General features: G+C 40.8%; 1 protein-coding gene across 1 annotated transcript in view; it reads right to left on the reverse strand.

The window, feature by feature from the left end:
* Window positions 1–4,294: 4,294 nt before the first annotated feature.
* FBN1 (fibrillin 1) overlaps window positions 4,295–16,069 on the reverse strand; it is a 229,298-nt gene continuing 217,523 nt past the window's right edge. The window contains exons 61-64 of the mRNA XM_032232926.1: window positions 15,147–15,266; window positions 10,477–10,708; window positions 8,984–9,161; window positions 4,295–5,239 (exon numbers count right to left, since the gene is read on the reverse strand). Of these exons, the coding sequence (XP_032088817.1) occupies window positions 4,850–5,239; window positions 8,984–9,161; window positions 10,477–10,708; window positions 15,147–15,266 (920 nt within the window). The 3' untranslated portion in view covers window positions 4,295–4,849. The remainder of the gene's footprint in view (window positions 5,240–8,983; window positions 9,162–10,476; window positions 10,709–15,146; window positions 15,267–16,069) is intronic.

The raw sequence follows: 16,069 nt of genomic DNA on the forward strand, positions 1-16,069 counted from the left end.
TTACAGCTTTTCCTGCCCCATTTGTCAAGTGAATCGCTATGGTTGTTAAGTTAGTCACACGGTTGTTAAGTGAATCTTGTTTCCCTATTGACTTTGCTTGTCGGAAGGCCGCAAAAGCTGATCACATGACTCAGGGACACTGGAACCCTCGTAAATGTGAGTCCATTGCCAAAAGCATCTGAACTGTGATCATGTAACCGTGGGATCACGGCAACCGCCATAAGTGTGAAAAACTGTCACCATAGCTCACTTTTTCCACTGCCTTTCTAAGTTTGAACAGTCACTAAATGAACTCTTGCAAGGACTACCTGTATCTAGTTTATCAGAGACCAAAATACTTTTCCTCTCCTAGCTCACAGCAAACTAATTTAAGTTTCAAGCTGATTTAATACTAGATTATGCCAACCCAGTCAACGGCAGTATTTTAAACAGCGCAAATACAATAAGTGCGTAGGCAGAGCAGCTTTTGCAAGCATTTGAACAGGCAGTGCATTTCAAATGACATTTCCCAAGGTGTTTATCATCCCGATTCAGCATTCTAGCCCAGTTAAATAACCAAAGCTAAATACTTATTCGTGTTCATTTGGAAGAAACATCCAACTGCATTCAGCTATGCTCATGTCTGAGTAACATAAGCTCCAGAACAGAGGATTCATTTTATAATATCCCATCACCGGTATAGTTGAGGAATGGTTTCTTTCTTCCTCTAGACAGAATGAGTCATGCAAAGATTGCATGCATTAAAGCCAATTTGTGATTTATATAATATTTGGGGGGGGGGGGAATGGTTCAGAGCTGGCTTGCAGAGAGCTGAAAACTAAAATAAATGACTAGCTTTGGAACTGGAAATTTCTGTTATATTGAAAGATCACGTTCTAGTTTTCTCTCTGTTCTGACCGAGGCTTCCCAAGAGCATGAAGCAAACTCCTGGTCACGACAGAAACCCCTTTTATTAATTGACTGTGAATTCTGCTGATTCACATCCAGCAAAGACTTTCAAGGGAGGATTTGTAGTCACAGACCTTATCTGGCTTGGAGAGCTGCCAGGCCGATCTCTGCAAAACTTGGCAAGGTGTCTTGGAGAGTCACAATTAAGCAAAGTCATTGTCTCCTGCAAACTCCACTCCCCCTTCGCTCCTCTTTTATTTCCTCTGGGAGGGGCCATTCATCGTCCACCTGTGGCCTTACTCCCAAGTTGCCCCCTGTTCTTTAGCTGTTCCCTTCATCTGGCAACTCTGTGCATGTGCACACTGGGAACAGGCTCCAGCTGTTCCTCTGCCTCACTGATGTCTGACTCTGAAGGCAGCTGATAATTGGCACATGGCCTTGGCCCCCGCTCTGCCTCCAACACAGAGCCCTCCTCATAGCCTTCCCCAGACTCCAGGACTGGCCCATGTTCCTCCCCAACCTCCTCCCTGTCTGAATCTGCTCCAACTCCACTGGCGGGCCACAACACTCTCACACATATCCAAACAATGAATTTTTCTATACTAACTAGGATGCTTCTAAAAAAAGCATCTCTAGAAAATGCTAACCAGGTTGTGCATGCCTGCCCAGAATCAAACACAATTAGCACTTTTCCGTTCAGACCTTCGTTGTTCAAGGCGAAATAGGGGATGAAAGAGGAGACACACAAGGAATTTTCACATTCATAAATCTGAATGTCTGCATCTGATTCTTGGGGATTTCTAAAGTCACACATCTGGGAATTCATTAATATTATATAGATCATTTTACTTTCGTCATACCATTCAATAACTCTGGGCAGCCTTCCAATATAAATGTTATGTCTAGACCATAGTTTTCCCCATTTTTTTTAGGAGCTCGCCAAAATTCACCTGTTTTTGTTTGGGGGATATATGAAATTTTCATTACGGATCAGTTCAAATCTTCATGTTAAGAGTAACTGCATTTTGCTTCACAAGACACCAGACTAATTTAGTAACAAAAACAAAAAAAAAGTCCACTACCAAAGAAAGAGGGGACAAAGATAATTTCGGGGATCTAACATTTGCAAAATAAAAAATGAAGCTAGCAATAAGTAATAGGAATAAATGTACTCTTATCCTTCACATCCTTCTCTTTTTTTTAATTTACCAGACTTGAGCTGAAATATGTAAATAAATCTATTCAATAATAGCTGTATTTGGTTATTTAGAAGAAATCAGTCATCTTCCAATTGAAAGAGGACTTTCTAAGTTCATGTCGTTCACAAACTCCATGTAGTTTTAAGCCAATGTTTCGTGATTTTTATATCCTGCTTCCAGAATTGTACGAACAATTCCAAATACAGATTGGCTAGTTTTCAAAATACTCATCAATTGTTAAGAGTAGCAGGCAGCAAGGTTTCTAAATGAAGGTGGGTTCAAGAAATGATTGGCACTGTCAGACCACATACACATATAGTACTTGATATATATTTGTAGGCTGCTATGAGTAGAGTCTGTTAGGCCAGAAGGAAGGAACTGATAAGTAACATGCACACTGCATCTTGATATATATTTGTAGGCTGCTATGAGTAGAGTCTGTTAGGCCAGAAGAAGTAACTGATAAGTAACATGCACACTGCATCAAAACAATTGTTTTTCAGATGATGGAGAAGCAACCGCCACCAATGCCACCACTTCCAGGAAGAATGACCGAAAGCACGAGAGAGTTAGCTCACTTTGCAAACAACAGAAATGCAACAGCTGACATTTTATGTGGATGGACATATCCTACCGGTATTATGTTTTGCAATAAAGAGGAAGAGGAAAAGAAGAGTTGGAAGGGACCTTGGAGGTCTTCTAGTCCAACCCCCTCCTTAGGCAGGAAGCCCATCACTTCAGACAAATCGTTATCCAATCTCTTCTTAAAAACTTCCAGTGTTGGAGCATTCACAATTTCTGGAGGCAAGTTGTTCCACTGATTAATTGTTCTAACTGTTAGCAAATTTCTCTTTAGTTCTAAGTTGCTTCTCTCCTTGATTGGTTTCCACCCATTGCTTCTTGTCCTGCCCTCAGGTGTTTTAAGGATTAGGTTGATTCCCTCTTCTTTGGGACAGACACTGAGATATTGGAAGATTGCTATCATATCACTCCTAGTCCTTCATTTCATCAAACTAGACATACCAATTCCAGCAACTGTTCTTCATATGTTTTAGCCCCAGGTCCCCTAATCATCTTTGTTGCTCTTCTCTGAACTCTTTCTGAGAGTCTCAACATCTTTTCTACATCATGACGACCAAAACTGGATGCAGGATTCCAAGCGTGGCGTAATAATTTGATCATACGGAATACTATGATGGTAGCTCTTTAAGGTGTTGTTTTGGACAAAAGCATTTACAAAAACTTCAGAAAAGTTGGGTTGCAGCTTATAATGAGAAGGCATCATATTACTTTCCAATTAATTTTAATTAGCAATTCATTTTAATTTGCTGAATTAGTGGCTGTATTTTAGTTCCAACAGTTTCTGCTTTCTCCCTCTCTGCAAGAAACTCCATCCTACGCATGCCAGGGAATGTAGAGGTAGCTACGTGTTTGACTCTCCGAGTTCTTTCCTTTCTCAATCAATCTCACCCCACAATCAAACTAAAAACTGTGAATTGTCCGGGTGGGTTTTGTAGCTCTTTTATTAATACTTATTTTTCAATGTAAGTATAAAAGTGACTATTCAAGATTTGTAAAAAGTAGGAGATCGTGACTACAGAGAAATGCACAAGGGTCAAATGTAGGCTATAGATCATAACGTCCCAGTCTTCTCCCAGTATAGATATATTTCTGAACATACCTGTATAAAAAAAAATACTTTGCCTGGACTGGTGCAAGTTTAGCAAGAATATGAATCCACGGAATGAACTAAAAAAAAAAGAATGGTTTTATTGTGACTTTTTGACAGTGAACCCTTGTCGATATGATAGGTATCATTGGACATGTGTTACATTATGTCACGACAATAAGTGGAATGGCACTGTGTCAAGTGACTCCGGATTAGTTGTGAATGGTCCTCGCTGACCTCAGTGCATTTTGATTGTCACAGAAATTTCACCACCAAGTTTGTGTATACAGTTAAGTAGTTGGTCTTATAAGCACCATTATAAACCCTTGCGTGAAGGGAGTTATTAATCTAGTTTACAAATGCTTCATGGATAAGGATAGCATGGTTACAGTATACACACACCTTAATTTACATGTACTGTATTATAGATATAACTGAGATAAACTACTGAGCTAAATTCGGGGTTGATCGATGACTGAGTAATGGCAATTTCTTTGGCTTCTAAATTGTGTATATATTACAGTGCATTTATTTTAAAAAAAAAATCTAGATTGGACATTGTTTCTAGCACCAAATTGATTACAGAAATGGCTGACCTAGTAAGATGTAGCTGGAGAGAGGCGGATCTTAAGATTTCTTTTTTTAAGAAGAAGAAGAAGAAGAAGAAGAAGAAGAAGAAGAAGAAGAAGAAGAAGAAGAAGAAGAAGAAGAAGAAGAAGAAGAAGAAGAAGAAGAAGAAGAATCATCTAATTGATGGACTTGTGGTCTTGCAACTCTTGGCACCTGTGCTGATCAAACATTGGCTTGGTATCCGTGACCAGCTTTCAATAGCAGTCCCGAAATTCAAGATTCAGTATCTCAAAAGTAGCTACACTTACAAAGAAGCCTGAGAAAAGTGATGGACGCGAGCTAGGGATTCCTTCCGGTACCTTTACTTACATCAAAGTGGAATAATGCTCACGTGTCCAAGGGAATACAATGACAGCTTGCTCCTGCGATATGGAAGAACCTTACTGAGGAATAAAAAAAAAACATTCAAGTCTCACCCTAGCTATCTTTGGCTTTTCATAATTTTTGGTCTCTGGCTGGTGAATTAATGGAGCACAATTTCAATCTTCATTCTCAGGCTGTCTCCTAGCTCTCCACTGAGGTAGTCTTGGTCGTGCTTATCTTCAAACTGAAGGAGTTCTTTCCTTTTGTAGAGCGGGATGCTGCTGATGTGTAGTGAATATATTCCAGGAGCGGGTTTCTTTTTAGCTAAATGAAGGAAGCTGACCCCTTCTTTCTGATTTATCCTAAAGAACCCATTTTCGTTCCCGTGGTCTATTAAGTATCGGTTGTGGTTGGTCAGGGTGGTGAGAGCGGGGATCAGTTCCAAGAGGCGGTCCTTGTTGTTAAGGCCGGAGATGTTGTAAGATAAGACGGCCGGTTTTTCAAGGTCCCAGCTGGCCAGGTTGACTGTGGCATGTGTCCCCAGCTGACCCTGTAAAAAAAAAAAAAAAAGATGTTTTAGGTTTTTTTTCCTCCTGAATTTTTCACCTTCGAACATGAAGCATTGCAATCATCCATATCTGTTGAAGCTTACATCAACAGCATTGGAAGAGACCTTGTAGGTCATCTAATCCAACCTCCCGCTCAAGCAGGAGACCCTACACCATTTTTGGCAAACGACAGTCCAATCTCTTCTTGAAAGCCTCCAGTGATGAAGCTCCCACAACTTCCGAAGGGAACTTCTGTTCCATGGGTTGATTGTTCTCACTGTCTGAAAATTCGTCTTTATTTCTAGGTTGAATCTCTCCTTGGTCAGTTTCCATCCATTATTCCTTGTCTGGCCTTCAGGTGTCTTGGAAAATAGCTTGACCCCCTCCTCTCTGTGGCAACCCCCCCAAATATTAGAAAACTGCTATCATGTCTCCCCTGGTCCTTCTCTTCCCTAGACTAGCCATGCCCAGTTCCTGCAACCATTCATCGTATGTTTAGTCTCCAGTCCTCTAATTCTCTTGGTTGCTCTTCTCTGCACTTTTTCTAGAGTCTCAACATCTTTTTTATGGTGTGGTGACCAAAACTGGATGCAGTACTCTAGGTGTGGTCTTACTAACACTTTATAGAATAGTATTAGTACCTCATTTGATCTTGATTGCATCCCTTTGTTAATGCAGTTTAGGATTGCATTGGCTTTTTTGGCTGCCAAAAGCTGTTGGTGGGGGTTTCAAAAAATATCAGCTACTTAAATTATTGGGTGCAGCACAAAATGTTATTAACTCAAGAAGATGGTGTCCTTTTCTTACTCCAGAATTTTGCTTTCCAAGCAAGCAATGTTTAAATTAGCCGCAAGTACTTTCTGGCGTACTCTGAATCGATGAGACAATTGTGGGCCAGAGCACCTAATCCTCCTCCAAATTATTGGAGAAATATTCCAACCTTTACGAGATGGGCTTTCATACACTGAGACTCCCTGAGAAGGAGTGGTTTGAGATGCGTTTGAAGCTTGTGTCTAATTATATAGTTTAACAGATGTTTGCAGAACCGAGCAGTTAAAACAAACAAACGTTTCCACAAATCCCTGCAGCGGGCCAAATTTTTTATTATTATTACAGAAACCTTTGTGGATTTCCTTAGGGCAAAGCAAGAGGCAGAAGAAAAGAACCGATCGTGTATCAGAGCAAATCTATGGATCTCTTTCATTTGTCAGTAATATTGGTAATCTGACTTGTGGTCTTCTTACAATTTTCTTACAGTTGTTTCACAGAGGACCTGAGGCCCAAGACTTGTCAGATATCAAACATATGCCAAAACCTGAAAAAAAATATGTTCTCCATCCCAACTTCACCTTAAGACCAGATTATAGGTAGTCCTTGATTCAGGGGTGGACTGCTACAGGTTTGCCCAGGTTCGGGAGAACCCGTAGCTAACGTTATGGCTGGTTCGTCGAACCTCTAAATCCCACCCCAGGCTGGCCCCGCCCACCCCTCCCCACCAGGGGGGGTTCCAGCTTCTGCTACTGCCTTGTTTGCACGCACACGCATGCTTGATGCACACTAGGCGCGCATGCACAGTAGTAAAAAAAAAAACCTGCTGCACGTGCGTGAAGCAAAAAACAAGATGGCGGCACTTATGGCGCCGCTGATAGAACCAGTTTGGGGGTGTGGCAGGCCAAGTTACTATCTACTCAGCCGAACCAATCCGAACCAGTAGGAACCCACCTCTGCTCCCCCTCCCAGGAGTCTCCACATGGTGCATTTTGGATGTGAGGTAAGTGCAGGGTCTACACGGAGGCTCGGGGAGAGGGAAGCACACACACACACCCTTTTCAGCTGAGTCAAAGCTTAAAGATATATTTATTTAACATGGGCCTTTTTGCAGATCGCGGTAAAAATCACTAAGCTCCGCTTCTGAGAAACTGGACTTCCCCCAGCAGAGTTAATCTGCAGTAACCCAATTAGGTTGCAGCTGTACAAATATGAAGTCAAGGGTTCAGTATGGTTTAACCAAATATAGCCAACTGTACATATTAGAGCAGGTTAGATGGATGGGTAATAGTTCCTGGTTTATTTCATATGCGGGATTGGATGCTGTGTGTGTGTGTGTGTGTGTTCGTGTGTTCGTGTGTGTGTTCGTGTGTGTGTGTGTGTGTGTACACAAACTTGGATGTACAGACTTGAAGTTAGTTTGTCCAATGTATCAGTTCCCATGGATTCTCTAAGCAAAAGATGGGAAGAAGTCAGAAGAACGAACTATATTACATCCAGTGATGTATTTCTGCACATTATTATATTATTATATTGATGCACAATATAAGAGGAATCTAGCACACGGAGGCTGCCTTTTCCTAGAAAGATTAAATTAATTTTTTACAAATTTCCAGTAAGACTGGAATTGGCAAGATAAGGAATTAGGAAATGTATGATCAGACTTTCTTTCTTTCTTTCTTTCTTTCTTCCTTTTTCTTCCTTTCTCTTTTCTTTCCTCTTTTTTTCTTTCCTTGCTTTTTCTTTCCTTCCTTCCTTCCTTCCTTCCTTCCTTCCTTCCTTCCTTCCTTCCTTTTTCTTTCTTTCTCTTTTCTTTCCTCTTTCTTTCTTTCCTTGCTTTTTCTTTCTTTCCTTCCTTCCTTCCTTCCTTCATCTTTCTTTCTTTCTTTCTTTCTTTCTTTCTTAATATCAGGTAGCATCCACAGTTAAGTTTCAGAAACAAGTGGCAAGTAATTCATTATAATCAGAAGGTAAACAAATAAATTTAATATTTAATCCTTGGGATCACATATATATAGGGCTGGATTCTTAGACTCTTTAGAAGCTGATCTGTATTATTATTAACATTATCTGTGTCTGCTATGCAAGATTTGTTTTTAATCTAAAAGCCAAGTTCTTGACTTTCCTGTGAGAACTCTCATGTTCAATTTCAATTACTAAAGAAAGAGATTTATTGCTGTATAATTTCTGATTTTTCTCTTACCCAGAACGGATCAGATCTCCTATGGTGAAGGGACATGTGAAATAAATATTAGCATTGTCATGCTGGTCTATGACCACAAGTGAGTGTGTGTGAGTGTGTGTGTGTGTGTGTACATTTTTTATTCAGATTAGAGTAATGTAAAACATAAATGAAAATAAAGATAATAGGGAAATGACAAGGGGAAAGAAAGGGGGAGGAGAGATGAAGGATAAAGGGGAAAAGAAATATAAACTTTCGACTTTTTTCAGCACAATAAAATCCAACGTAGAAGGACAGCCTTAACTTTTACATAACTTAGTTATTACTAGCCATTTGTGCAACAATAAATTAATCCATTCAGCAAAACCCCAAATCAAAGTTCCATTCTCTTCTGTCTCAAGCAGAAAATTTGGAAGCGATTTGCAAGTAGAAAGAAAACCGGAAATAGTCTTTTCTTGACTGTAATACAGTTTTAGAATATAGAATAACAGAGCTGGAAGGGACCTTGGAGGTCTTCTAGTCCAACCCCCTGCTCAGGCAGGAAACCCTACACCATTTCAGACAAATGTTTATCCAACATCTTCTTAAAAACTTCCAGTGTTGGAGCATTCACAACTTCTGGAGGCAAGTCGTTCCACTGATTAATTGTTCTCAATGTGAATGTAAACCATTCAAGGCAGCTTACTATATACTTAACTTTACTATAGATTTTTTTTTAAAAAAGTGAAGGAACCATGCTCAAAATGGAAGCTACGTAAATGTTACATCAGGTGAGAAGGATAAAAGTGCAACTTACCTCTGTATCCAGGGCATTGGTTTCATTTAGGTCTCGCCGTTTCCTTCCCCTTTTCGGATAGCCATTGATTTTGCAATCGTAGCAGGCTTCCGGAGAAAGAGCGCTATCATCTATTTCACTGCTGAGCGGTAGTTCATGGTTCTGACCTTTCCCCAGACCCATTCCAGCCACGCAGTGTCTACAGAATTTAAAAGAAAGAAAGAACAGACATCAGGCAGAATTAAAAGAATATTTCTATTCTTTAAGCATGAGATAACATCCTTATTGCATGCTATATGCTACGCTAAAAAAAGATTTTGTGTTGTTAGTTGCAAAGTCATGTCTGACCCATCGCGGCCCCATGGACAACATTCCTCCAGGCCTTCCTGTTCTCTACCATCCTCTAGAGTCCATTTAAGCTCATGCCTACTGCTTCAGTGACCATCCAGCCACCACATTTTTTGTCGTTCCCTTGTTCTTTTGCCCTCCATCGTTCCCAGCATGAGGCTCTTCTCCAGTGAGTCCTTCCTTCTCATTAGGTGGCCAAAGTATTTGAGTTTCACCTCCTGGATCTGGCCTTCTAAAGAGCAGTTTGGGTTGATCTCCTCTAGGACTGACCAATTTGATCACCTTGCAGTCCAAGGGACTCACAGGAGTCTTCTCCAGCACCATAGTTCAAAGGCCTCAATTCTTTGGCGCTCGGCCTTCCTTATGGTCTTACATATAAGATACATATAAGATATGGTCTTACATCAGGGGTGGGTTTCAGGCGGTTCACAGCGGTCCCCGCGAACCGGTTGGTCGGCGAACCCAGAAGTAAGTAACTTCCGGGAACGCCGAAGGATCCACCCGCCCGCCCGCATTTCTTACCCGGTTTTGACTAGTTCTGCGCTTCCACGCATGCGCAGAGTGCATACAGCGCCTGCGCGATCCTCCAGGAGCAGCTGGAGCATCGCACAGGCGCTAGTACGCATGCGTGCACTGCACACGTGCACGAGGACGCCGCCGGCCCTGTTCCAACCGAACCGGTTGGAACGGGGCGAGAAACCCACCCCTGTCTTACATATAAGATTCTTATGGTCTTACATATAAGATACATATAAGATATGATCTTACATATAAGATATGGTGTTACATATAAGATTCTTATGGTCTTACATATAAGATACAATGCCTATATATTTTGTACCTCTGCATCTTTTAACAATTTAATAGAAATCTGATCTATGAGAAAGCCATTTTATTTCTAAACTTGAATATATTTTTTTAATTCGTGGGGATTGTATCATCAACTGATAGAGTCAAAGGAACACGAAGGAATGGACCAAACTATAATATATCCATTGTTTACATCTCCTATTGTCAATGCAACTTTTGCTCAAGAAATGGAGTTTATAGCTGTGCCTTTTCTTGCGGATTCCATTTCCCCTACATGGGTTGGTCTGCATTAATCTAAAGAAACTAGGAGGGTATTTGTTGTTGTTGTTGTTGTAGGTCCAAAAGCATCTTCTCACCCTTGTCCTATTCGGAAGTACCCTGGTGGGCATCCGCAGACATAACCACCTTCTGTATTGGAGCAACCGTAGCTGCATGGAGCCTGAGAGGACCCACATTCGTTCACATCCTGGCATTGCCCACTGAACTGTTCAAAATTATATCCAGTGGGGCACATGCATTTGTAACTTCCCAACGTGTTGTGGCAAGAGGCCCCACCGCAGATATGAGAGCTGAGGCATTCGTTTTCATCTGGAAGACAAAGCAAAGAAGGTTGGATCATTGTTCTAATAATGATACTGAGATATTTAGTCACAACTATCACATTTATCTAGTAAATATCCTGCACACAAGTAGATTCAGGGGCAAGGATTCCGTCTATCTAAAATCTCCATGACCGAGATGGGACTCTCCTCTCCCCTCCCCTCTCTCCTTCTTCCTCCTCTCTCCTTCCCTGTCTCCTCCCCTCCCCTCTTCTTCCTCTCCTCTTCTTCACTCTCCTCTCTTCCTCTCCTCTCTTCTTTCTCTCCTTCTCCTCTTTTTCCTCTCCTGTTCTTCCTCCCCTCCCTCTGCTTCTTCACTCCTCTCCCCTCTCTCTTTCTTCCTCCTCTCTCCTTCCTTCTCTTCCTCCCCTCCCCTCTTCTTCCTCTCTTCTTCTTCACTCTCCTCTCCTCTCTTCCTCTCCTCTCCTCTTTTTCCTCTCCTGTTCTTCCTCCCCTCCCCTCTGCTTTTTCACTCCTCTCCCCTCCCCTCTCTCTTTCTTCCTCCTCTCTCCTTCTTCCCTCTCTTCCTCCCCTCCCCTCTTGTTCCTCTCTATCTTCCCTCTCCTCCCCCCTTCCTCTCCTCTCTTCTTCTTCTCCTCTCCTCTTTTTCCTCTCCTGTTCTTCCTCCCCTCCCCTCTCTCTTTCTTCCTCCTCTCTCCTTCTTCCCTCTCTTCCTCCCCTCCCCTCTTGTTCCTCTCTTTCTTCCCTCTCCTCCCCCTTTCCTCTCCTCTCTTCTTTCTCTCCTCTCCTCTTTGTCCTCTCCTGTTCTTCCTCCCTTCCCCTCTGCTTCTTCACTCCCCTCCCCTCTCTTTCTTCCTCCTCTCTCCTTCTTCCCTCTCTTCCTCCCCTCTTCTTCCTCTCCTCTTCTTCTTCACTCTACTCTACTCTACTCTAGCTTACTCTACTCTACTCTCTTTTAATATCTTCAAATCACTATTGACGCCTGAACAAGTCCATGCAGTTTTGTTGGGAAGATTTTGGAAGTGATTTGTCATTGCCTTCTCCCTAGGGATGAGAGATAGTGACCGCCCCAAGGTCACCCAGTTTACTTCTTGCCTAAGGCAGGACTAGAACTCACAGCCTCCGTTTCTGGCCTGGTACCTTAACCACTATATCAAGCTGGCTCTGTAACTAAATAATTATTATTCCTTATGCCTGGCTTGTGGTCTGTCATTTTGATTCTCATCCAATTCATGGGGTGCACACAATATTTGCACTAATGCCAAAACTATTGAACGCCTTTCATTATCAACACCTAGTTAAACCGTCATATATAGTTAAATCAAGATAAATGAACAGCTAATTTTTACAACGATTTGAACAAATTATGTTCATTGTTTATCTAATAAGGGCTGATTAAAAACTTGTCTTAAATGAATGCAGCCAATAATTTACAGCATGATGCATATAATACTGGATTCATTATTAGACATATATCTTCCAGATGTGTAGACTTCAGCTCTGAAAATTCTCAGAAATGGCATTATTGTCTGGAAAATTCGTCAGCCTTAAATCACATAACTGATAGTGCTGAGTTTGAGGAAACTTGGTGAAACTATATAAAATGATTTATTTCAGAAACTCACTTACTGTACGTTAAAGACTTTGCAAGTTCTTTGAACTAAACAAGATTTATACTTTAAAGCCTTTATGTGAAATACAATTTAGTAGCCCTAGTATTTTACACAGGAAGCAATTCTACCGGACTATGAAATAAAACATCCCACTAGAATTATCTAATAACCTGATTTATTTTGTGACATAAACTATATTCCACCCCCCCCCCTCAATTGTTACAGTACCCAAGCTATGCATCAAAGACAAATTCCTTGTGTGTCCAATCACACTTGGCCAATAAAGAATTCTATTCTATTCTAAAGAATTCTATTCTTCTCAAAGGGAACAATTAAAAAGAAATGACATTAGGTTGATTATGAATTTGATTCATAAACGTTGAGTCATTTGCTTACTTGTCTTTAACAATTGTGTTTATTATTATCTAATATAGTTATTTTATCATTCTGTTATGTGCTGTTAAAAAAAATCTTCTTACTTTACCCGTTTCCTTCTGTCAATCTACATTATGAGATCTGGCAAATGGATAAAGATAATAACTGAATCAAAGGGTTTTTTAAAAAAAATAATAAAAGTATCATCCATAAGTTATGGATGGGAAAACAGAGAGAGAGAGAGCTGTGTTCCCTGCCTAAGGGCTGATTAATGGACTTGTGACAGAATGGAAATTTGATCTGGGAATTGATTAGCTCATTTATGGCTCTCAAATAGAACTAATTCTAGGTCAGAATTGAAGCTGTAAGAAGAACAGCTGGATTCATTTTTCTTTCCTCTCTATTTAATGCAACTTGTATTGGAGTTTAGCACATGATGCTTGTTGAGAGGAGAATAAATTGTGCGCCGAGGTACAAATGAGATAACACTGGGGGGCGGGGGAAGGGGAACGGTTTTTAAAAAGTATATGGCACTGAAGAAAAAGTTCAGGTTTTTTCACACACACACACACACACACACACACACACACACACACACAGAGTGTTCTTCCAAAAAGCTTTTTCAGCTTCATAGTTTAGTCTACAGTTGTGGGATTTCCTGATATTGTAGTGTTCCTACCAGCCATTTTTTGAATTCTGCCAATGTCAACCAGACTGCACACAATTCAATGCAGGAATAACACCCCCCAGGTTTCATTTTCAAAACCAGAACAATGGTAGTGTTCCATTTACAGGGAGTCCTCGACTTACAACAGTTCATTTAGTAACCCTCCAAAGTTACAATGGCACCAGAAAAAGGGAGCTATGACCGTTTTCCGCACTTACGACTGTTGCATGTATCCCCATGGACATGCGATCCAAATTCAGATGTTTGGCTACTGACTCATATTTATGACGGTTGCAAGGTCCTGTGATTCCCCTTTTGCGACCTTCTTAAAAGCAAAATCAAGGGGGGAACAAGATTGACTTAGCCACCGTGTTACTAACTTAATAGTTGCAGTGATTCACTTAACAACCACAGCACAAAATGGGGCAAAATTCACTTAGCAAATGTTTCACTTGGCAACAAAAAAGGTTGGGCTCAATTTTAAGGTCGTAAGTCGAGGATTACCTGTAATGATTTTGTAACTCAGCAAAAAACCTGAAAAGGTCCAACCGAACACTTAATTTAAGCTGTACAGGTCTTTCTAAGCCAATATTTCATTTTTAAAAATATAGCAAGCTTGAGTAACTTTCCAATTCTTTTTTTGGACTGAAAAGGCCACATTCCCAATGGGCAACCATGTATAAGTGAGAGCAAGTTTTCTTAACCCCAACTAAAACCAGGAACCTCCCTTAACGCTGGGCCACAATAAAAAATAAAAAGATACTAAAAAAAGAAAAAGAAAGAAAAAGCAAACCAGGCCCAACCAATGGTCAGTTGTTGCATTTGCCATCCCCATATGTATCTCTGGAAAGAACGGCGGTTCCAATTAACCGATTAAATTAGGTGCAGTGCTGGAAATAACCCCGAAAATGAGTTCCTTAATTAAAATTAGTTTTTAGAATATTCTTGCTGCATTCACAGGAATAACGGTCAAATCATTTTGCATGCCTCTGAAAGCACCTCGGGAGAATTACTTATGGCTCTCCTCGTGAATTAAACAAAGCAATTTTCTCTAATTAGTTGTTTCTCATATCAAAACACCTTATGTGCGACCAGAACCAGAAAAACAACATTTAACACAGCACAATACTTGAACAAAATGATTCGGTTGAGATCTGCATATGTGGGACGGGTTGGGGTAGATGGCAGGGGTGACACCGAAATATAATTTTATCCTATTTTCTATCTCTGTCTTAAATTATTGTATCCTATTCCAATTTCATTTTAGACTGTATTTTATTCCCATTCCATTTTAAATCGTATTTTATTCCAATTCCATTTTAAATCGTACTTTATTCCAATTCCATTTTAAATCTTATTTTATTCCAATTCCATTTTATATTGTATGTTATCAAACTCCATTTTATATTGCTTTTATCAAATTTTAGCAATAATTTGTTTCTGGAACTTTGCACTTTGGTATGGCTCAAAGGCTAATCAGTAAAGACTCAAGACCACTGTCTAATTGGTGATTTTATTTGCTAATGGCGGAAACACCGATCAGCACTAGATTCTGGACCAGAAGCAGAAGTTCTGATTGGCATCTTTAAAGTCCTACATTACTACGGAGAAACCCATGTTTTTCTGAGATTTTTCTAACGACAGTTCCAGCTAGGCAAAAGGGCTTCTTTGATAATCTCATGTGTTTCCTAAAAACTGTACAGGAAATTACTTCGAAATCAACTAAACAACAATCAACCCAGCCAAAAATTTAATTGCTAACTCGAGAAAGGGACGTGCGTGCTCAGACATTAAAAAAAAACGAGACTTGCCAACACATTGGTTCCACTGATAATGTTGGAGGTAGCCTTGTGGGCAGCTACACCTGTATCCTCCAATTATATTCTGGCATCCATGCTGGCATCGGTGATTTCCATCACACTCATCGACATCTGCAACAACAAAATAAAGCATAGATGGGAAATATTTTGGATTACTTTGCTGGAAAAACAACAACAATGGTTCCGCGTTCCAAGATGCTAATGGAACGCCCACATAGATATAATTACCAGTTGATTTTAAAAGAGTTAATTAGGCCATGGTGCATTTAAATGCATTAACGAGCCACAGTGGCACGGTGGTTAGAGTGCAGTACTGCAAGGTACTTCTGACTGCCAGCTGCCTGCAATTTGGCAGTTCGAATCCCACCAGGCTCAAGGTTGACTCAGCCTTCTGTCCTTCCAAGGTGGGTAAAATGAGGACCCAGATTGCTGGGGGCAATAAGCTGACTCTGTGAACAGCTTAGAGAGCAGAGGTGGTATTAAGCCAGTTCTAACCAATCGGTAGCAGAAATTTTGAGTAGTTTGGAGCACTGGCAAATACCACCTCTGGCTGGCTCCACCCTCATCTATTCGCTGCCTCCCGAGTCCCAGCTGATTGGCATCCCAGCTAATTGGCATGGTCTTCTTCTGTTGCCCTGCACAGGAGAATGGAGCTGGAAAGCAGGTTAATGGGGTGGGAAGGGAATGGGGATTTTACAATATCCTTCCCCTGCCATGCCCACCAAGCCAAGCCACACCCACAGAACCAGTAGTAAATATTTTTGAATCCTACCACTATTAGAGAGGGCTGTAGAGCACTGTAAAGTGATATATTAGTCTAGTGCTGTTGCTATTTATTAACGTGACCCGACAAAAGGGCAAACGACAAAACCGCGCTGACTAAACCGCGTCGCTAAAACCACAATGTCATCAAC

The sequence above is a fragment of the Thamnophis elegans genome, chromosome 16 (genome assembly GCF_009769535.1).
Source record: "Thamnophis elegans isolate rThaEle1 chromosome 16, rThaEle1.pri, whole genome shotgun sequence".
Lineage (NCBI taxonomy): Eukaryota > Metazoa > Chordata > Lepidosauria > Squamata > Colubridae > Thamnophis > Thamnophis elegans.